Source organism: Prunus dulcis, chromosome 1 (genome assembly GCF_902201215.1).
Source record: "Prunus dulcis chromosome 1, ALMONDv2, whole genome shotgun sequence".
In the NCBI taxonomy this organism is placed as follows: Eukaryota; Viridiplantae; Streptophyta; class Magnoliopsida; order Rosales; family Rosaceae; genus Prunus; species Prunus dulcis.
In genome coordinates, this window is record NC_047650.1 from 34,947,146 (window position 1) to 34,967,679 (window position 20,534).

The following is a 20,534-nucleotide window of genomic DNA, read 5'->3' on the forward strand; positions in this document are numbered from 1 at the left end:
TGGTTGGCCACAAAGCAGCACCACGTGCACTGGAAAAACTTTAAGAACTCGGGAGAGTGAGAACGAAAATAAACTTACTCCATAGAATTTTATATAGTAAGTTTACTTTCATGGCTACATTGGAGAAGCTTTTCAATTCGTGAGAGAGTGAGAAAGGAATAAAACTTCTCAAAAAAGTCGCTTTTTTTATTAGTAAGTTCATTTTGTGTAGCAATGTCACCAGTTGGTCTCGGTTGGTCACTTGTAAAAACCCAATGCCATCATCATGCATCGACCATCGTGTAAGTCAATATGCCTATAGCTCGTGTAATAATAATATGGTTGAATGAAAAATTTTATATTTATGAATTTAGATTGTAGTTTTTATAAATAGATACATATGAATATTAGTGAATTAGAAATATCACAAGTATGTGAAGTCTAGGAAGTAAAACCCATTTATTTTTTTTGTTTTGGTATTAGAAGTAAAAACCCATTTGTCACATTAACTGTCGCTATAAGTTGATAATTGAAACATCATCAGCCAGATAATATTGCACTGTGGTCTGAAGTTGTGGTTTCTCTAACAATATAACACTGATGACATGTTTACTGATCCGTAATTGGATAAGGATGAATTAAATTGAGGATGAGTGGATTGAGATGAGTTACAATCCAAATTCTCATTAAAGTTGTTTACTAATCATATGAAATTGGAGTAGGGGTCAAAATTAGGAGTTGAATTCCTGATTTTATATGAGCCTTACTTGTATTTCCATTCCTCTATGTGAAGTAAATATAGGATTAATTCATAATTAAAATTTTAACTTCTTTTTTTAATTCCGATTACAGATTAATAAACATGTCATGATAATAAAAATGTCAAAGCCATCAAAGCAAGCTCAAATTGCCTCCTGGGCCACCACATACGTCACAAGGAGCTCACACAAGTTAACCTCCATTAACAGCACTCAACAGCCTTATTAACCATCCTTAAACACACAAATCTTTTGGCATCTAAAGTTTTGACCCGTGAGATACAATGAAAAACATGATTCTTTTTTAAAATATGAATTTTCAAATAATGATTTTAAGATTTAAAATTTTATTTGGTATTGAACTCCAAACTATTTTTAAGATCTAAACAAAATTGATATTAAAATCAGAAAATCAAAAACCCTAATCCCCAAATTAAAATTAACAAAAAAAAAAAAAAAAAAATGTGAGACAAAACCCTATCAATTTTGGGGGTGCACAACAACTCCAAATTGAACTCCCCAATGATGAACTTAATTCGGTGGTTTTAGCGATTATTGGTTCACAAATACAAACCTGATCGGTAAGGGGGAGAGGGAAAAAAAACTGTAAAAGCAAACTTTTTTTTTATTTTTAATAATTGTGGAGAGGGGGTTGTTTTTTAATTTCGATTTTTAAAAATATATCTACCAAACAGGTTTTTGAGTTTATAAACTTGAATCCAAGTCGGCAAGAATTCTATAGAATCTCCAAGTTGGCCTTAGCTTTCTGTGTAGACAGGCCAACAATACATCAAAGTTGTGGCTTACTTTGGGTCGCCGAACAGCCACCACGCAGGTGACTGTCTGTCCTTGGCATAATTATTTGGGATATTCTATTTCCCAAGTCAGAAAGTCACGGAGGTAAATATATGGCAAAAACAACGGGGTATGGGTTGTTGAGAAACATATATGCAGATTGCAGACCAAGTTCAACTCAAACCAATGACACACCTCTTGGCCATCTCACTAAATTATTGATTCCAGTCTTCACAGTTAATTGAAAAATTATAAATTATATAATAAAAAATTAGAACAAAAAAGTTATAATTTTAATAACGAAAAGAGGGGGCACACGGCAATCATCTAGACTCTGAACCTTGTAAGAATAAAAAATAAACTAGAATACACCTTGGAACATCATAATTAAAAGCTGCCCACACCATATGAACTCCTAGACTCATCTGAATGTCTAACTCGTGTATCACAGTTTCTAAAATTTAAGCAAGAGATTTGAACACCGCCGTGGCTGCATCCGATTCACAAATATATCGCCTCGAAATGCCCTTGCAACAAGCACAAACCAACCTGCAAGAAACAGAAAAACAGATACTGAGGTAAATAAACAAAAGAGGAAAGTTTCACCTATCAACCATATAGAAGTACGGTATAGCAGTATCAGGTACAATACAAAATGTTCATTTACTGCTGTTTGAAATGATAATGAAGTATACCTTCAACCATAAAAAAGAAAACGACTTGTGAACAAACTGGCAGCAGTCTACTTGTCCGGATGAACCCTTTTATGCTTACGACGTGTATGGTTGGTACTTCGAACAGGTTTCTTAGACTTTGTACTGCATGATGATAAACCAAAATTTGTAATCAGCCAAAAGAAATATTTCAGGATTACTTTTCATTTAAGAGAAAGGGACGTGGAAGATGCCAGCATAAGAACTTTAATTGCCATCTCAACCAACAACATAATTAAAAAGAACAGATAATTAAGAAACTAACCAGAAAAGCGAGGAGAAAATTCTGAACAGAAATATGATGGGTAGGGCCAACAAAGCAGAGGCCTGCAACATTTAAATTGTTGGTCAAACATAAAATTTAAAAAATAAAATAAAAGGAGCTGCAAAAAGAATGATTTCATTACACATACCGCAAACCACTCCAACTCCTTTGTAGCAAGAGCTCTTGTCAGCTCATGCCTCTTCAGCAAATCTTTTACTTTGGCTTGAACCTTTAAGGAATATTAATTATAAAGTTAATAAACTACTATAGCTCGGGTTCAGTGAATGGCTTAAGCTAAGGGTACATCCACCAATGCTAGAACGTATCAAGGGGAAAAATTATGTACTTCAACAACATATTCAGCACTGCTGGGACAAAGAATACAGAGAAAACAACACAACTCATTCAGGATATGCGTTTTGTTTGACAATTTTATGGCAAATACTATAATGTATTAACCAAGTAATGACTGAGCTAATGAATTCTTAGAATCACTTTATGACAACAAACATAGAAGACAAAACAATGCAGTAATAGTCCTCAACATTAAATGACATACGTACTGCAGTCCAAACTCTGTTCAATAGAGTCATTATTAGATAACAGAAATTAAACATATATTCCATATTAAGCCAAGATGAATTGGCTTGGCGAAAGCAACTTCAAATTAAAAGGCAACAATCAAACCTTTGAACTAATAAGTATCTAACAGTAGCATAATGAATGAAGGTTTTCCCAAATTAATGCCGATACCTGATGATGGTACGTTGACGCAGATTTGAGAAACTTCTCGTAGGCATGAACTGCCTTCTTTGTATAGGGCTTCAATACCACTCGAACTTTGTCAACATGAGGTTTTGCTACAGTCGCCACTTGATCAACATATGGCTTGCTGAACTTTTTTGCTTCCTGTCACCCAAAAGTACAGCTGTAGGATGCATGTAGGCAACACAGAAAAACCACAACCCCAAAAAGAAAAAAGTGTATATGATAAGATAGATACCTGAAAATAAGGATCAACAACTTCTTGTGCTTTTAGAACATGTGGAGCTAATGTACTCTTTGACGTCTCATAAACTTCAACAGTTTTCTTACTTAACGATTTCACATGAGGTTCAACAGATTCTTTCACCACCAACCACTGTTCCTTGATTGCTGGGATCCATTTCTTTAAAGCACAGGGACAGAGACAGGAAAAGGAAGGGAAATCCAAATTAGTATGAAATTGAAGACAAACCATTTATTATAAAAAAGTTATAAACCATGCACGCATACATGCATACTAGCACACTAACATACATGTATACATATTGGCATGCAAGTGTGGGTGTGTGTTTGTGTAATCCCTGCTTAAATTATCTCTTCCATGGAAAAATCACATAGCAGGAGATGTAGGAAAACAGCAACACAACCAAATTCAGGTCCTCACATAGTGTAATGATGCAATACTAAAGTTGAAAATAAAGTTAACCTAGCTTACAGTTTTAAATGTTTCCACGTGGGGTTCAGCCCACTTTTCAGCTTGGGCTTTTTTCTCCAGGGCCTGAACAAATTTGAAGTAAGGTGCTCGTCAGTAATAAATGAATATGATACTCAGCAAATTAAGCACAAAGTTGTAAAAGAGCAAATTCCAGAAGTAACGAATGAGATTCTTCACCATACAGCAATCAACTGTAATACCTTCTGAACCGCAATATCCACTGCAGGTTTGCCATGCTCATTCCAATGTGTCTCTACAAGGGACTGCAAGTTGACAACAACTTCAACACCTTGAAGAAAGCTTTTCTTTACAGAAGTAAAATGCATTTAGTTACCTGACAATGGATTAAATGTACAGCAAGCCATGGTGGAAGCCATGCACCATGAACCTGATTTTAAAAAACAGAATGTGCATTAGGGCTTGCAACCAAAATATAATAACGACTCCGTTTTTTAGATACAATATACCAGACGAGGAAATATGTGAGAAACCATATAATATAGGGCGACTACAAAAAAAGCATTTGCATGAATAAAAATAAGTAAATAAAAAACCCAGCTTTCGTATTATTTCCAAAATTCCAACTGTATCATTTGATAGATAAATTATCTAGATTACTGAAGACAATTGCAAAATGAACTGTAACAGGTATCATCTGCCAATCGCATGGATTATTAAATAAGTGTCATGCCCCATATTACAACCAGATTTTTTTTAAAGAACCTTAAATTCTATGATAAGCTTAGACAAAACCCTCAAGTTTTATGATAAGCTTAGACAAAACCTTACCATTCTACTTCCTTAAGAAACTACTTGGTTGATTTTTTCTGAATTTACAACTAGCTCAGAGAGAGAGAGAGAGAGAGAGAGAGAGAGAATTTATGCAACTTACTACCTCCTTTAACTCTTTTGCTTTTGAAGTAGCTTCAAACTTTGCCTTCAACATTTCTTCCTGAAGAAACAAATGGAAACAAAGACTGCATAAGCACCAAACAAAATCTAGAATAATGAACTTTAGCAAAGACTATAAAATTACCTCAGCAACTTTAAGAGCGCGCTCGGTTTTACGGATTTTAGTCTTTTGGTCATCACTAATCTTCTCAATCTGTAAAAGAATTATCTGAGATCATTCTACCATCCCCCAGGATAAAATTAAGCAAAGTTCAAGTTGCAAAATAAAACAGAAGTTTACTTTTCATTCAACAATGTATAGAAGTCAAAGTTAATATTAATACAAAAAACACCAAAAAAATCCCAACTGTGACCACATTGGTGCTAACACAAGGAACTACTAATGTTGTTTTGCCCACCAACAGCTTACATTCATAAAAGAAATGCAAAAAAGAGGCATTTATATCAACAAACTTGTTTCTAGGGAAACAAATAGCGAACACGTCGCAAAAAGGACATGAAAGGGATTGGTAGTAACCATTAAATCACAAGAATACAACCAAAACAGTGATCGTTTGACAGAACTTCAGAAAGATAATACAACTTTTAGTATCTTTCCATCTTCAGTTAATGTCGTTCATCCAGTTATGTATTACATTCAACAATACAATGTTCGTTATATGCAGAATCACTAAGGACTTTCATTATGAGCATATTCAGCTACAAAATAACTTTTTCTTCCCGAACGAGACAAATAAAATTAAAAAAATAAACTCACATTCTCTATTTTTAAGATCAAAACATCAATCTTCGTCTCGGCATTTTTTGCCCTGGCTTCCAAGGCCTCTTTCTCTTTATATTGCGATTCTAATTCCTTTTTAAGTTCAGCAACCTGCAAAGTAGATTGAGTTTACAAATGTAGTGGTTTTCACCGACTAAAATAGTTCACTTGACCATTTCTAACCTTCTTCTCTAATTCACCAGCACGTGCATGAGCCTTTCCAACCTGCTTCTCAGCATCTAATGACCCTTTTTTCTAAAATACAGTAGCATAGGAAGAACAAATTACAAATTAAACAACACCCAAAGAAACAAACTGTTATTTAACAACAGAGTGGGTAATTGGTTATCTGGCTTCTCATGCAAAAAAGGCTAACCTGGAGAGACTCGATTTCACTCTGCAAAGAAGAAATGCTATTCGAGTTCTCTTGAATGATTTTCTCCTTCTGTTCTATTATCTCATTCTTCTTTTTGAGTTCTTTAATCTTCGCATCCACGTCGAAAACTTCAGCAGTTACAGAAAGACAAAACGTCAGCCAACAAGCCCAAGCAGCATTTAAAACACTTAAGAAGCACCATTCCCAAATCCAAAAAGTCTACGGACTGCTTTTTAACATTGATTTTCGTAAGCTACTATGGATTATTCTTCAGAACAAAGCTAAAACTCAACTTGTGCTCTTCTGGATATTGTTTCTACTCAAAACGGTAACTAAAAATTAGAATTTTTTAATTTTAAAGCTTCGAAAAAAATTATAAAAAGTTCAAAACTAAAGCTTGACAAGTTAAGCTCAGAGAGCTCAGCTTATTGGTACTACTTGAATTCCCAAAAACAAAAACAAAAAAACTAGAAATAGAACGAAATTAATACACTTCAGGATTCGTAAACTGAAGGATCTTTAACTTCAGTAACATCTGATTGGGGAGCGATAAAACCGAGGAAAATCGAATAAACAACACTTCTAAAGCACAAATTTAGTTTTTAAGTTCAAACAAACCCTAAAATCGTAAAACAAGCGAGAAACGAACCAAGGGTGTGGATCTTAGACTTGAGCTGATCCAACTCGATCTTCAGAGCGGACGAATCAGGGCCGTCCGATCGGACGGGCTTCAGTGGCGCGTCTTCTTCTCCTTGCACTGAAACATCAGCCCTAATCTGAGAGAAAATTAGGGCTAGAAAAATTGACAGAATCGCGAGCTTTGAGGCCGCCATGGAGCATGAAATCACAGCCAACAAAACTCAAAGCGACAGTTTTGAGTCTCAGTTTCTTTTGAGTTTTGGAGTCCGGGGTTTGGTGGTACTTTCAATTTTTCCCCAACTATATATATTATAACTTTTTTGGTTTAAAAAAAAATCTTTTTATTACCGAAAGGAAATAGGATCCTAAATAGAATAAAAGATAACTTTTTAGCGGTTTTATTTTGGTCGGCCACGTGTCGGTCAGGTAAGGGATAGGGATTATCTGGGAGGGCTTTGATTTTTGACGCGTGGAATTGTCACCACTTGTCAATGAATGTAGGCGGTTTATGGTTCGATAAAACCGGGTCGGTGGGGTAGGTAGCGGGACTGGCCGCCGAACGAGGTTTGGGAAATAACGAATGGACTCGGTGAGTCGTGACTCGGGAAAAACAAAACGACAAGTGGAATAGATTAAAACGGCATCCCATGATATACGATTGATTAAAGATCCAAATTATCCATGCACTTGATCCAACAAGAAAGTACAATGCTCAAATAACATGATTATTGGGTGAGATATGTCTATACCATATCTGATCCCCTTCTATTTGGACATATGAAACAAAAGACCCACTAATAAGAAGTCTATATGGCCCAGCTTAATTGTTGGAACTCATAACTATTATCGGTACGAGTTAGCCTTCGACAACCTCACCTGTCAATCCGGCTCAACGAATGCACCTATTGTGTCACTTTCATGTTAGAATATGTGGCGACCTCTTAGGCGATGTCTACAATTCCACATAAAAACTATAACCTAAGAGACTCCACCCTTCGATAAATTTTAAAAAAAAAATTGCTCTAAGGCTCTTGTTTTAATGCACCAGCTAATGGTAACGGGGCACAAAAATCCATACTTGTGTTCTCATCGTTCGACTCTATTGAGATTAGGAGTTCGATGATCTCATTCGTAACATGTGTGTACAGTGGTGCTCATGTCCTTATAAATTCAATTCATGCGTGTGCTTAGGAAAGGGGTTGGGCCTGAGCAAGGTGTATTTTGGCCCTTGGACATTTTGGTCCGTCAGATAAAGCTTAATCGGGTTTGCCACATGCAATTAATCAATTTGAATTAAGAGTGGCATGAGGATATTGTAAATCCACTTGATTAAGGATTGGTTTGGGAATGCTGCTTAATTATGGTATAAAAATTAAAAATTGTTTATCATACGCTTTTAGCATTTTTATAAGTACTCCCAAACAGATCTTAAAAGAGCTTAAACACAAGTACTTATAACATCAATCTTGAACAAAATCACATTATTTAACAACCGAACCCTTAGAATATGTTTGGTCACCATATTAGACTCTAGACATGAGTAAATAACTCATGTTAGTTATTTGGTGTCAACTTGTATTATTTAAGTACTTGACTATATTAAACGGATTGAACTTTTAATACTCTTCATGTCTAACTAACTAATACAACTCACACGCCCTGATTTAGATAATACTCACTTAATTATAAGCCTAAGGAAAAAAAACTCTAGCATATATTTCATTTTATTTAATTGAATCCATTAAATTATAGTGAGCATAGTGATATTAAAGTCTCACGTTATCTTATCATGTGAGATTGCCAATCAAAATGGTTGATGTAAAATTGCATTGCACCATACCAATTAGCTTCAGACTTGATCTTCTATAATTTATCATCTATTTGTAGTCTTATGTAATTTATCAGTTCACAATCAGAAAAGATGTGCTTATATCAATTAACTGTCAGAAAAGATTTTCTTATATCAAGATGTCTTATGTAGCTTTTTTATATCAAGATGTGATTTTTTATTTTTTTTCCATCAATAAAGATGTGCTTATATACTACGTAAAACGTATGATCCTAAGTTCTACAATTATGATAATAGGTTAGTTCATGTAATATTGTTTTATAAATCTTGACAAAAACAAAAGAAGACAAACTATTGTCATATAAATCTTGCTAAAAAAATAATTTATTATATAGATTTCAATTTCCACTTAAATTATCAAAGAATTTATAAATAAATAATAAGTATGATCCTCTGTTATCCGATGGATGACCAAACACAATATGACTTAGTTAAACTATTTATCCAGAACATCGTAAAACGCCTTGTAATATTATGAATAAACAATCAGTACACTCAAAAAATAAATTAATAAAAATTAATAAGTACAATCCACGCCCTTAAAGTTCACCATCAACTTTTTACGTGTAATTATAGCTACAAGCTAAACATAATTGACCAACAACCTTTCATTGTTTTGACGAATAATTGGTGTATGTTGACTATGAAGATAATGAAACAAGGGGTGAACAAAAAATCACACCTAACCAAAATTAAACAACATACCTACTTATACTTTTCCCTCATATGCTCAGCAGAAGATTCCTTCCTAGTTTCAAAAACTCTTTCCCAAGAAATCTTCAAGTCCAACTTGGTGATCCCCCATTTTCCTAGAAAAAACACACTACTTTTTCCAAAATAAAATTTTGCAATTAGTCAATATGATGATTAATTGACTTTTATGTTTATGAGTATCTTGACCAAAAATTAAATTTTGAGCATCGACCATTGAAAAATATACACCGGCTACGCCAGGCGACTACGACATTTTTTTCGCCAGAGAGTTCAGATTAGATGACGAAGAAGCGGTGAGCTATTAGCCACGCACGCCTTTCAAGAAATTAACGGCTACGGTTCTCTCACCGGCCCAATCCAACGGCTCACCTAACATTTCATTAATTTCGCGCGACTTAACCTGCAAAGCTTCTTGTTTCGTCGCCTACACTAACCTCACACGCTGTTGCACGTAACAACGAATCACCTCGCGACGCGTAAGTTGTTATTTTAATTATCTCGATAATTACTTTTTGTGATTGGACGAGCGCATGATCCAATACTCACAGGGGGTGATGAAATCGTTAAAGTCTGAGTTTCACCATTTGTTGGTTGGGGGAAGGCCAACGCTAAAACAAAAAGTAAAAGATTCTAGCCGCGTCAAGAAAACGACACAGAATCTGGTCGTTTCGAGGAAGTTACGTTATGTTAATGTTAATATCAGTCTCTTCTCTCCAACATTTTCCACTTTCAAAAACGCTTCAGCTTTCTTCTCTCTCTCTGTTTTCGCTTCGCAAGCTTTGGGACTTCAGGTGAAAACATTTCTTTGATTTAGTCTGTTAATATCAATTTTTCCTTAATTGTTTGGAATTTTCTGTTTAATGAGATTGATATAATTGTAATTTGTTCATTCACTTTTTTTGTTCTTCACGATATTGATCAAATTCCTGAAAATTTGGAGAGGTTTTATGAATCTGGTTTAGAATTTGAGGGTTCATAGGCTGTGATCATGGAGAAATGAATTTCATAAGAATTTGTTATATGCTGTTTTATGGGGACTGATGTGGTAGATAGGATAGGAGTCAGGTGAATTAGCAAAGTTATTTAAAGCTACATCCATAGATTTCAATTGTTATTCAATTCTTATCATACTAAATTCCAATTGGCAAAGAAAAAAGAGAGGAAGAAAGATTGTATGCTATGCATAAACATACACTGGAGGGAATTGATGGTGATTGATCAAAATGCCTCGCGAATGGCAATGAGTTTTGAACTGATTAGTTGGAGTTGTTGTAGTGCTTACTGGGTTGTGCTAAGTTTCAGTTTATGTTCTTGAACTTGAAGTTGGCACATTGACTATATAAGAACACTTGAAAGGTTTGCTATTGGTGTGTCTATGCTCATTATGAAGAAGGCCCGAAATGAGAGCAAAGCGCTAAGAGAAAAGAGAGAAGAGATTAGAGTGGCTGAATATGACGCGGCTCGGTGTTGATAAGTAGATGGACTTACTATTAGAATATGAGCATCCAACCCAAAACCAATTGGCAATGGGTGGAGAGGCCTAAGATCATTTAAACTATAATGCAAGGCATTAATTTCCCGATGAGGGTTTCACACTCTCAACACTTAGGGATACTGTTGTTGAAAAGGTGGTGGCAAAATAACCATGAGCGATTTAGTCTTTTGGTGATTTTGTGATTATTAGTTTCCTGCATCTTCAATTAGGAAATATTCTTTTCTTTTCATTAGAAACAGTATAGCTTTAACATAGATGGGATTCCATTTCAGGAGTTTATTTTCGTGCAATAACAACAATAGGGTAAAGCAGCAGTTACAAATTTGAAACATCTCATAAAGGTTCTTGTATACAAATTTATACTTTGATTGTTTAATTGCTTAGAGTTTCAGCTCACTTAGTTGCAAATCTATGATCTTTCCATTTTGTTGAGCTTTCTTCCCCCTTTATCTTTTCTTCTTAATGTTCATTTTTACCTTATTGAGTTTTTTCTAGGGTAGTCATCTCTGATTTCTGTTTGTAGGTTATAGAATTATTTATGAATACACTTTGTGTTCTATTTCCCTTACTATGTGAATGCTGGTTTGTTTGGGTGCATTTTGTCTAGAACCTGACCTATTCTTTTCCTTTATTCCCCAAGCAAAGATTGGTGAATTTAAATTACTCTTGGCCTAATCTGTACCGAGTCTCAACTGATGGGATGGGGAAACATCTACAAAAGACGGATGAAAGTTTGCACAGTTGCGTTAATGATATACCTTGATTACAAGGTAAATTTCATTCATTTCTGTTCATTTATAGGTGGGATATTTAAATACAAAAAACCATATTAAATTGTTATTGTTTTTTTCCTTTTATCACTGAAGGCTTTGCAGCAACGGGAGAAATGGATTAGCAAAAGTAAAGGAGCTACTTTATGGGAAAGTGCTCATGAGCGCAATGCTAAACGTGTTCTCAGTTTGATAATAGAGTTGGAAGGTTTGTGGGTGAAACTTGGGCAGTATCTATCTACAAGAGCAGATGTACTTCCTGAGGCATATATTAGCCTTCTCAAACAATTACAGGACTCTCTTCCTCCTCGTCCTTTGGAAGAGGTTATCTCTATAGGTTTCAAACTTACAATATCATTATACATTAGACTTGCTGAACAATGTTGGTAAAAATATTGGGTTTTTCTGCCTTTGATGTTGAGAAAACCTATATCTGCTTTCTTGATGTTATTGATATAGTGTCTTGTGTTCTTTTGATACTATTTACTGTTTGCAGATCTTTTAAGTTCTGTCATTCAAACTCTTCATCAGGGAGAGGATTTTTTATCCCTCTTTGTCGTAGGCTTGGCCACGTTATAGCCCGGTCTAGCCAACCTTGAGTTCCGCTCTTGATCTCATTTGTTAATTTCGATAATTAGGGATCTATTTTTTATTTCGCTTGCTAACATAGTAACATCCCCATTTCCTGCGTCTATAAGTTTCTACATACTTCATGCATCTGCTTAACCTTTTGACCTCCCCTCACTCTCAATTTTATATTACAATTATCATCTGCTAGTACTTCATTGGCTAAACTGAAAATTTTGTTTCCACAGGTTTGTCGAACCATACAGAAAGAGTTCGGAAAATCAATGGATGAGTTGTTCTTAGATTTTGTGAAAGTTCCTTTGGCAACAGCATCAGTAAGATTTTCATACTCTTGAGTGGAAAAATATGGGCACTTAGCTCAGGGTCATTGCTAATTGATACTCTGATTCTAGGAAAAATAAAAATCTTACTGGTTTCCCATTGTAATTTATGCAGATAGCACAAGTCCATCGTGCTACCCTGCTTAATGGGCAGGAAGTAGTTGTTAAAGTTCAACATGAGGGCATCAAGACAATTATTTTGGAGGTTTTTCATACTTTGGGTTTTAAAATTTTGGGTTAAAATAAAATTAAGATCACTATAAGATTGTATACTTTTGTTTTGCAGGACTTGAAGAATGCTAAGTCAATTGTTGACTGGATAGCATGGGCAGAGCCTCAATTCAATTTTAATCCTATGATAGATGAATGGTGCAAAGAATCTCCCAAAGAACTTGACTTCAATCATGAAGCTGGTATAATCAAGTTGTCTGAGATAGTCAGATACTTACTAGTCTAGTTCTTGTACCAGCTCTCTGACATGCCTGTGAATTTAGTTCCTTCTTCTTCTTCTTTTTTTTCCCTTTTTTTAAATTTTGGAAAGTACATGTGTGGTTGTGCGGAAAGTGGAGTCATTTTAGGAAGAAGTGCAGCTTTAGTGGAAGGCGTTATACATCATACAAAATGACCACTCGGTTGACTGTTAGTCATGATAATTTGTTTGGTTTTGTTCTCTTTTAATGAATTTTCAGTAATGAGGCGCTTTGGTGTTGAAAATGCATGAGCCCATTTCCCAAATTGACCACTCAGTTTACTGTTAGTCATGAATTACCTGTCTGCCATACTCCTAGATTTTGTCTTAATGCTGAAATATTATTTATCCTTTCAGTTTTTGCAATCTTGATGACAGTTTGTTTTAAATGGGCTTGTTTTTTTTTCTTGTCTAAATTTTTTTTGTTTTTTGTTTTTGTTTATCTACTCTTTGTTTCTGTAGAGAATACCAGAACAGTGTCTAAAAATCTTGGCTGCAAAACCAAATGTGACGATAACACGCGTGCTGATCAAGTAGATGTTTTGATTCCAGAGGTTATTCAGGTACTATATGCTTCATTCGTCTAATGTTAATGTATATGGCTTTGCAATCTCAATAGCATTTAACCAAAAACAGTACGAGCAATTCTAGGATATAGGGATTTGAGATTGTTATGGTTGTTCTTGCATGTCTCAATTTATATGAAAAAACTGAAGATAATGTATAGTGGTTGTTCTAATTCATTTCTATAAATTATGGATGCTGTCTTTCCTTTTTCATGTATATTACTCATTTACTCTGCCTGCTGCTTTTGTTGACAGTCAACAGAGAAAGTCATCATTTCAGAGTTTATGGATGGCATTCGTTTAAATGACATAGAATCACTGGAAGCATTTGGTGTTGACAAACAAAAGGTTATTGAAGAAATCACACGTGCATATGCCCACCAAATCTATATTGATGGATTTTTTAATGGAGACCCTCATCCTGGTATCCCTCTTCCCCTCCGCTGTTTTTGTTTCAATTCGTTAGTCAACAAGTTTCCAAAATATTATGTTCTACTTGGTTTACTGCTCTGAATCCCTTTTGCAGGAAACTTTCTTGTGAGCAAGGAACCTCCACATCGTCCTGTTTTGCTTGACTTTGGGCTTACAAAGAAATTGTCAAGCTCTTTTAAAAAAGCGCTAGCAAAGATGTTCTTGGCATCTGCTGAGGTTTGTGCAAACTGCTTTCAGTTTGATATCTTATGGTTAACTTGATGTTAAGAAATTTAGGTGAGTAGGCTTCATGATTTAAAGAATCGACCTTGGCATCTACTGAGGTTTCAGAGCCATTAAAAATTGCTCTCTATGAAATGAAATAGCAACCAGTAATGCTGTAATTCTTCTTGGGCATGTTTTAATTCTTTCCTTTTAGATGCCTAGGATCAGCATTTTCAAAAAAAATAAAAAATTAACAGTACTGTGATGATTAATAGTAATGCCTTTTCAACTGATGAAGGTTGATTGTTAGAATAAATAAATGCACTGTCAGTATAAACGGGGAACAATCTGCATTGAATTAAATTACTCAATGATGAATAGTAATGTGTTTAAATTATATCTTCCTTCTGAGTGTATTTTACTTACCTGTTTGATTTCTGTTTGAATTTTTTTTTTTCTGAGGATTATTACTAAAAAGTAATTCTTTTTGAATCATGAGATTGCAATGCCTTTTTGTCACAGGGGGACCACGTCGCTCTATTGTCTGCTTTTGCAGAAATGGGTCTTAAATTGCGCCTGGATATACCAGAGCAAGCAATGGAGATAACAAGTGTATTCTTCCGTAGTACAACACCAGCCAATGAGTCTCATGTAAGTATGCAACAAGTTTTGAGATTTTTCATTTTGGGCTTGTTAAATTGTTTCAATTTTCCAACTTCATAAGTCCTCTCTGATTCGGTTTAATTTATGTACTTATGATTTTCTTAAGGAAACAATGAAATCTTTGGCTGATCAAAGAACAAAAAACATGAAGGTTATACAGGATAAGATGCAACTTAACAAAAAGGAGGTTAAACGCTTTAATCCTGTAAGTTTTATGTATAATGTCCTCCTATCCATCGTGCTTCTCTGCTATGTTTATTGATTAATTCCATCCGTGCTTAATTTACGTTTTTATTAGGTTGATGCATTTCCAGGTGATATTGTAATTTTTGCACGAGTCCTCAATCTTCTCAGAGGTCTGTATTCAAAATTTTCTCTGCTGATGTTAGTATTAAATAACTATACCTTTTAAATTTATCGTTTGACTTGGATTTAGGGCTTTCTTCCACAATGAATGTCCGCATTGTATATCAAGATATCATGAGACCATTTGCCGAATCCGTTTTACAAGGGTAAGTCTATCCTGATGTTGTTTTTTGTTAGTTCGTTTTCATATCCGATTCATTTCTGATGGAACCAAAACTTTTCAGAAACATTAATAGGGGACCAATGGTAAATGATCAGTGGGTCTATGATACACCTGCCCACTCTGATGTGGAGGCCAAGCTGAGGCAACTCCTAGTTGAGATGGGGAATAACAATAAAATACTTGGAGTTCAGGTGTGCACCAATTCATCTGTTGATATGATGCCATGAAAATCTGAACAGTTCTTTTCCGTTTATGCACCCTAAAGCTTGATATTGCATTATCTTATTGTGCTCTCTTATACCCTCCATTGCAAGTCTGAGTTTCATTACAGTGTTGTTGCATGTTCTTTGAATGCTGATCTATTCCATTTAAAGTTTTTTATTTTTAGGGTCCGAATTAGCTACTTTTACGTTAGAAGTTACTTCTATGGGTTTGAGATTTTTTATGCCAGAATGCTAGATGCCCTTGAAATTGTCCATTTATTTTTACTTATGCTTATGTATTGAGGAGGTACAGAAAGACTGAAGTGAGGTAAGATTTTCTGTATAAGAGCAATGTATGCATGTTGAAATTCTGTCCTGAGTAAGTGTAATATTATAAAATGGAATTACATTCAAAGAATTCTGAACTAAGAGGTGTAAGATGAGAACTAATTAGGCGGCACAAATAACACAAGACGTCTCTCAATTTCTTTTTAAGGCATGTGAAAATGGTTTCATATTTTTTAGATAGGTAAGTTGTTGATTGTTTGTTTCTTTGACTCTTTTTTCTCTGAAGTTATAATTTGAATCAAATTTTCATGATTGCATTAAGGTATGTGCCTACAAAGATGGTAAAGTTATTATTGACACTGCTGCTGGAGTGCTTGGTAGATATGATCCTCGTCCAGTTCAGCTTGACAGCCTTTTCCCGGTTTTTTCTGTAACAAAGGGTATAACAGCTGGAATGCTACATTGGCTGGCTGACACTGGGTGCGTATTAGTATGGTTCCAGACTAAGCTCTCGTTTCTTTTTTAGCATCTTCATGGCTTGGTAGATAGTATTTCATTGCGTGAGGTGGTGTGGATTACCCATTGCATTCTGTATAACAGGGGAATCCATCACAGTAAAAACTTCCACGATATGATCCATGAACAGAAAAAAATGATGTGGTTAGGTATTACCTGTATGGCTTCAGGAGTTTGATAAAATACCTATGGTGCATGTTTACTACGTTGTTTTGATATAATAGTATGACGAAATAACTTTGTCAATGCATGATATCTTTCTGCATTTAAGTTATATAATCTAAGTTATTTACAGAAAATTATAGTTGGTGTTACTGTAAAATTACATATGTTAATGTTGATAAACAAGGTAAATGTTTCTAGTTATTCTGCTTTCAGAAAATTGAAGCTGGAGGAAAATGTAGCAAATATATGGCCAGAATTTGGATCAAATAGAAAAGATCACATAAAGGTATATAATTTGTGGTTCAACTGCTGAGATACTTATTCCAAATTCCAACATCCATTAAAGCTATAAAAGTTTTTAATATTGCTGTGATTATTTATTATTTTCTTTTTTATTTAGGTCCATCATGTGCTTAACCATACATCCGGACTGCACAATGCGTTGGCAGATGGCAGAGAAAACCCTTTGCTTATGGCTGACTGGGAGGAGTGTTTAAACCGCATTGCCATGTCAGAACCTGAGACTGAACCTGGCCAGGAGCAGTTCTATCACTATCTATCTTATGGTTGGATATGTGGTGGAATCATTGAGGTATAATTGCCTGTTTAATATTCTGTCAACTGTTTAGTACCGTATGTAGTGGAATCATTGAATGCACGACCGTGAATTCCCATTTTCAAAGCTTGCTTTGTATATTTTCTAATTATCTGTTCGGATGGAACAGCATGCATCAGGGAGGAAATTCAAGGAGATTCTTGAAGAAGCATTCATTCACCCCCTCCAAATTGAAGGCGAGATGTATATTGGAATCCCTCCAGGCAAGTGTACTATGTTTTTGCTTCATTAAATGCAAGGAATATGTATCAAGAATCTGCAATCACACTTCTTTGTTTTAGTTAATTGATTGGTCTATGTCAATAGGAAACTATTGGTTCAGTTGTTTATCAGAATGTATTCTGGTAATCATATATCTGGGTTTTGAATTTTTTTTTATTTTTAAATTACCCTGCTTTTTGTTCCTCTTTTAGGTGTGGAATCTCGACTTGCAACCCTTACACCAGATACAGAGGATTTGAAGAAGCTTTCGGGGCTTAGCAGTCGAGCCGCCCTGCCATCCTCTTTCCAGCCAGACAACATTATACAACTTGCTTCTGTATTGCCTGCTCTATTTAACATGCTAAACATTCGTCGTGCCATAATACCTGCAGCTAATGGACATTGCTCAGCTCGAGCTCTTGCACGTTATTATGCAGCCTTAGTTGATGGTGGTGTTGTTCCACCGCCTCATTCCTCCTCCTCTAAGCCAGCTCTTGGTAGCCACCCTCACATTCCCAAGTATCCTGTTCAGAGCTCACCCAAAAAGCAAAAAGGTAGCAGAACCAAGAAGGTAGCTGCTGCTTTCAGGTGCAGAACAAATAAATATGAGCCCACACCACAAGACCCAGACCAGGATATCGTTAGTCACAGTAGAAACACGAGCAACGATAGCGACACCGGTTTGACTGAGGTCATTGTGAGTCCCAAAAAAGACAATGATGGTAAGATCTTTAGCAACCCCAGAATTCATGATGCTTTCTTGGGTGTGGGGGAATATGCAAATTTGGTGAAGCCAGATGGGAACTTTGGACTTGGGTTTAAGAGGTATCGTTCGAAGGACGGGCCCCTTACTGGATTTGGACACTCGGGAATGGGTGGATCCACGGGTTTTGTTGATATAGAAAACAGGTTTGCCATTGCTGTGACCGTGAATAAAATGACATTTGGAGCTGCGACTGGAAGGATAATTCAGTTTGTTTGTTCAGAGTTAAATATCCCAGTGCCAGAGGATTATTCAAAATTCGCAGAAAGCGGATCTGAGGTGGGAAAACCTTTGATCAATTGAGGCTGGAAATTTATAAGCCTTTTTTTTACCCTTCATTCCCATTATAACCTGTATCACACATTTTGATTACCCCCACATGAACGAGTGTATATAGTATTATACTTTATAGTTATAGTGATTGTAATTTAAACAGAACAGTTTACTAAAAGTGAAAATTTGAGCTCACTTGAGATTATTCTTTTTCATTTCATTTTCCTTGTTGCCGTTATTTTGTTAGTTACATCATCGCTAGTTACATCATCGCGGATCTATTCCGCTTATTAGTCTAGTGATGTTTTTCTTTTTAACGTTGAAATAGGTCTCAAATTTGAATCTCTCATTCTACTGATTACAAAAATAAAAATAAAAGCGTATTACCCAATTCAAAGATTCTCTTATATGGTATATGATTAGTTGTAGAACTCATAGACAAGAGGATGACATTATTTGTAATTCAATGATCTTAAAAGTCATTTTTCACTTCTTTCTTATATTTTTACGCAGGAGAAAAAGTGTTGATAATAACTTTTTTCAGTCCTTGTGTATTATTTCTTGAATGAATTTACATCCACAACCACATGGAAAGTTGGGAAGGAAGATTTAAATAGTGTAGCAGATCCCACGTGAGATGATGGCCAGTGCATGCAGACGATTAGACAAAGAACAATAATTAATTGGTAAATAGGTGGAATAATTTATTGTTGCAGGTACGAATATCGGAATATATAAAAACAAAAACGCGGTTTTCTGCCCCCTTCATGTGCACTCTAAAATAGTTGGAGGAATTTTCACCCCCAATAAAAAAGTAGTTGGAGGAAATTGATCTGCAATAATAAATTTCATTTCTTCGAGCTCCCTTCAGTGATTTAAATTATCTTCAACTGGTTTTATTTATTTATGAAGAAGCATTATCAGTGTCCTCCATGACTCCATGCTTCAACCAAGTGCTATATATTGCTATTTTCATTTTCTTTGAGACTGAGTTATTCGTTTCAAGAATTCGACTTTTATTTTCTCTGTTTTTAAATTCATCACTAGTGATCTAGCGTCGTGATATGTCACTATTTTTATCCTCGTTAAGAATGAATGTTGTTGATTGAACATACTGAAACTAGCTTTAGATATTTCTAATGGACAATTTAGATTAAAAGTCAACTAACAATAACAAGATAATCCAAATTTCCATTATATGGGATCTTGCCACAATCTTGAGACCTTCCTCTGTGTTATTTTCTTTCAAATGTTGCTGATACACCGACCAACTCTAAAACAATTATGACAGTATCCTCTGTCCATTGCATCAATGCCACACACAAATTCATATTCAATATAGCAATTGCCAGCTTATATTAAGAATCTTAATTGATCGATCAAACAAACAATTATCACAATTAATAAACTATTGTTGCAATGGCATTCATGTAGTTTCACCAAAACAACCAGGGTTTTTTCTCATGGCCAACACTATAAAACTGTGGACAGTAGCCATGGAGGAAATCACACATATCATTTCTCTATATTTCAACACTTTCCTTAGTGTTCTTGGGGTCTATATATATATTATATAGGGGCATTATGGGAATAACTGGAGTTTGCTCTAGGTTACTTGGGGACTTGGTTCAAGCCTTTGGAGGGGTCTCAAGGCCAAGCACAGAATGCAAGCCACAAAATGGCAGTTGCAAGCCACAAAATGCAAGCAAAGTTGATGAGTCTATGGCAAGGGCACTGATCACAGTGTTTGGGATGGAAACCAATGGAAGAATCAAGAAGGAAAACGCACGGAGGGTGGTGGAGAATCTAGGGTTGATATGTCATGAGGAAGACAAGTCGAGTTTTGACTTGCCAGGGGATGATCATGAGGTGCCAGTGGAGGAGGTTCTTGGTGGTTTGGAGGAGGAGGACGATGGGTCCAAGCACAATGAGCTTTTGCTCGAGGCATTCAAGATTTTTGATGAGGATGGTGATGGGTTTATAGAGGCTGTGGAGTTGAAGAGGGTGTTGGAGTGTTTGGGGTTGGGGAGTGGGTGGGATATGGATCAGATTGAGAAGATGGTGAGGGTTGTGGATGTGAATTTGGATGGGAAGGTTGATTTTAATGAGTTTGAGTTGATGATGGGGGTAAAATGTTAGAAATGCATTGCTTATTTTTTTTCTCAACAATATCTGTTGTACCAATCTGTATATGAAATGGATTCAAAATCTTTTTCCATCAGCAATGCCCAAT

At 35.5% G+C, this 20,534-nt stretch overlaps 3 protein-coding genes across 9 annotated transcripts; 2 read left to right on the plus strand and 1 right to left on the minus strand.

The window, feature by feature from the left end:
• Positions 1 to 1,762: 1,762 nt before the first annotated feature.
• LOC117614085 (cingulin-like protein 1) lies at positions 1,763 to 7,035 on the minus strand. Of its 4 annotated transcripts, none has more exons than XM_034342771.1 (15): positions 6,688 to 7,035; positions 6,039 to 6,166; positions 5,846 to 5,917; positions 5,660 to 5,773; positions 5,027 to 5,095; positions 4,883 to 4,942; positions 4,325 to 4,378; positions 4,191 to 4,253; positions 3,991 to 4,053; positions 3,514 to 3,678; positions 3,264 to 3,419; positions 2,659 to 2,739; positions 2,511 to 2,572; positions 2,228 to 2,350; positions 1,763 to 2,081 (listed from the first exon to the last, which is right to left on the minus strand). In XM_034342771.1, the coding sequence occupies exons 1-14, from the start codon at positions 6,869 to 6,871 to the stop codon at positions 2,275 to 2,277; spliced, it is 1,347 nt and encodes a 448-aa protein (XP_034198662.1). In that variant the 5' UTR covers positions 6,872 to 7,035; the 3' UTR covers positions 1,763 to 2,081; positions 2,228 to 2,274. The 4 variants fall into 4 exon arrangements, with proteins under 4 accessions (XP_034198662.1, XP_034198663.1, XP_034198665.1 ...); XM_034342772.1 differs by having other exon boundaries at positions 4,886 to 4,942; positions 6,688 to 7,000; XM_034342774.1 differs by lacking the exon at positions 4,325 to 4,378 and having other exon boundaries at positions 4,886 to 4,942; positions 6,688 to 6,966.
• A 2,785-nt stretch (positions 7,036 to 9,820) lies between these two features.
• Positions 9,821 to 18,516, plus strand: LOC117632732. Of its 4 annotated transcripts, none has more exons than XM_034366303.1 (19): positions 9,821 to 10,031; positions 11,376 to 11,505; positions 11,602 to 11,829; positions 12,321 to 12,407; positions 12,529 to 12,618; positions 12,700 to 12,826; positions 13,345 to 13,445; positions 13,704 to 13,872; positions 13,975 to 14,096; positions 14,607 to 14,735; positions 14,854 to 14,952; positions 15,046 to 15,103; positions 15,184 to 15,259; positions 15,338 to 15,467; positions 16,090 to 16,247; positions 16,647 to 16,734; positions 16,849 to 17,040; positions 17,174 to 17,267; positions 17,478 to 18,516. In XM_034366303.1, exons 2-19 carry the CDS (start codon positions 11,431 to 11,433, stop codon positions 18,329 to 18,331), a joined length of 2,877 nt encoding a protein of 958 aa, XP_034222194.1. In that variant the 5' UTR covers positions 9,821 to 10,031; positions 11,376 to 11,430; the 3' UTR covers positions 18,332 to 18,516. The 4 variants fall into 4 exon arrangements, with proteins under 4 accessions (XP_034222194.1, XP_034222186.1, XP_034222202.1 ...); XM_034366295.1 differs by having other exon boundaries at positions 11,381 to 11,505; XM_034366311.1 differs by having other exon boundaries at positions 9,823 to 10,031; positions 11,381 to 11,505; positions 16,662 to 16,734.
• A 1,314-nt stretch (positions 18,517 to 19,830) lies between these two features.
• On the plus strand, positions 19,831 to 20,474 carry LOC117615557 (probable calcium-binding protein CML43). Its single transcript, XM_034344658.1, has one exon. The coding sequence runs from the start codon at positions 19,886 to 19,888 to the stop codon at positions 20,438 to 20,440; it is 555 nt and encodes a 184-aa protein (XP_034200549.1). The 5' UTR covers positions 19,831 to 19,885; the 3' UTR covers positions 20,441 to 20,474.
• The last annotated feature ends 60 nt before the right edge of the window (positions 20,475 to 20,534 follow it).

What these genes read in the sequence shown, in the direction of transcription:
- LOC117614085 (XM_034342771.1), bottom strand. Translation starts at nt 6,871, where the DNA reads ATGGCGGCCTCAAAGCTCGCGATTCTGTCAATTTTTCTAGCCCTAATT. An exon ending in CGTCAACGTACCATCATCAG is followed by an intron (nt 2,740 to 3,263) that starts GTATCGGCATTA and finishes TATTCCTTAAAG; the next exon opens with GTTCAAGCCAAAGTAAAAGA. An exon ending in AGGAGTTGGAGTGGTTTGCG is followed by an intron (nt 2,573 to 2,658) that starts GTATGTGTAATG and finishes TAAATGTTGCAG; the next exon opens with GCCTCTGCTTTGTTGGCCCT.
- LOC117632732 (XM_034366303.1), top strand. Translation starts at nt 11,431, where the DNA reads ATGGGATGGGGAAACATCTACAAAAGACGGATGAAAGTTTGCACAGTT. An exon ending in AGGTTAAACGCTTTAATCCT is followed by an intron (nt 14,953 to 15,045) that starts GTAAGTTTTATG and finishes CGTTTTTATTAG; the next exon opens with GTTGATGCATTTCCAGGTGA. An exon ending in ATAGAAAAGATCACATAAAG is followed by an intron (nt 16,735 to 16,848) that starts GTATATAATTTG and finishes TTTTTTATTTAG; the next exon opens with GTCCATCATGTGCTTAACCA.
- LOC117615557 (XM_034344658.1), top strand. Translation starts at nt 19,886, where the DNA reads ATGGGAATAACTGGAGTTTGCTCTAGGTTACTTGGGGACTTGGTTCAA.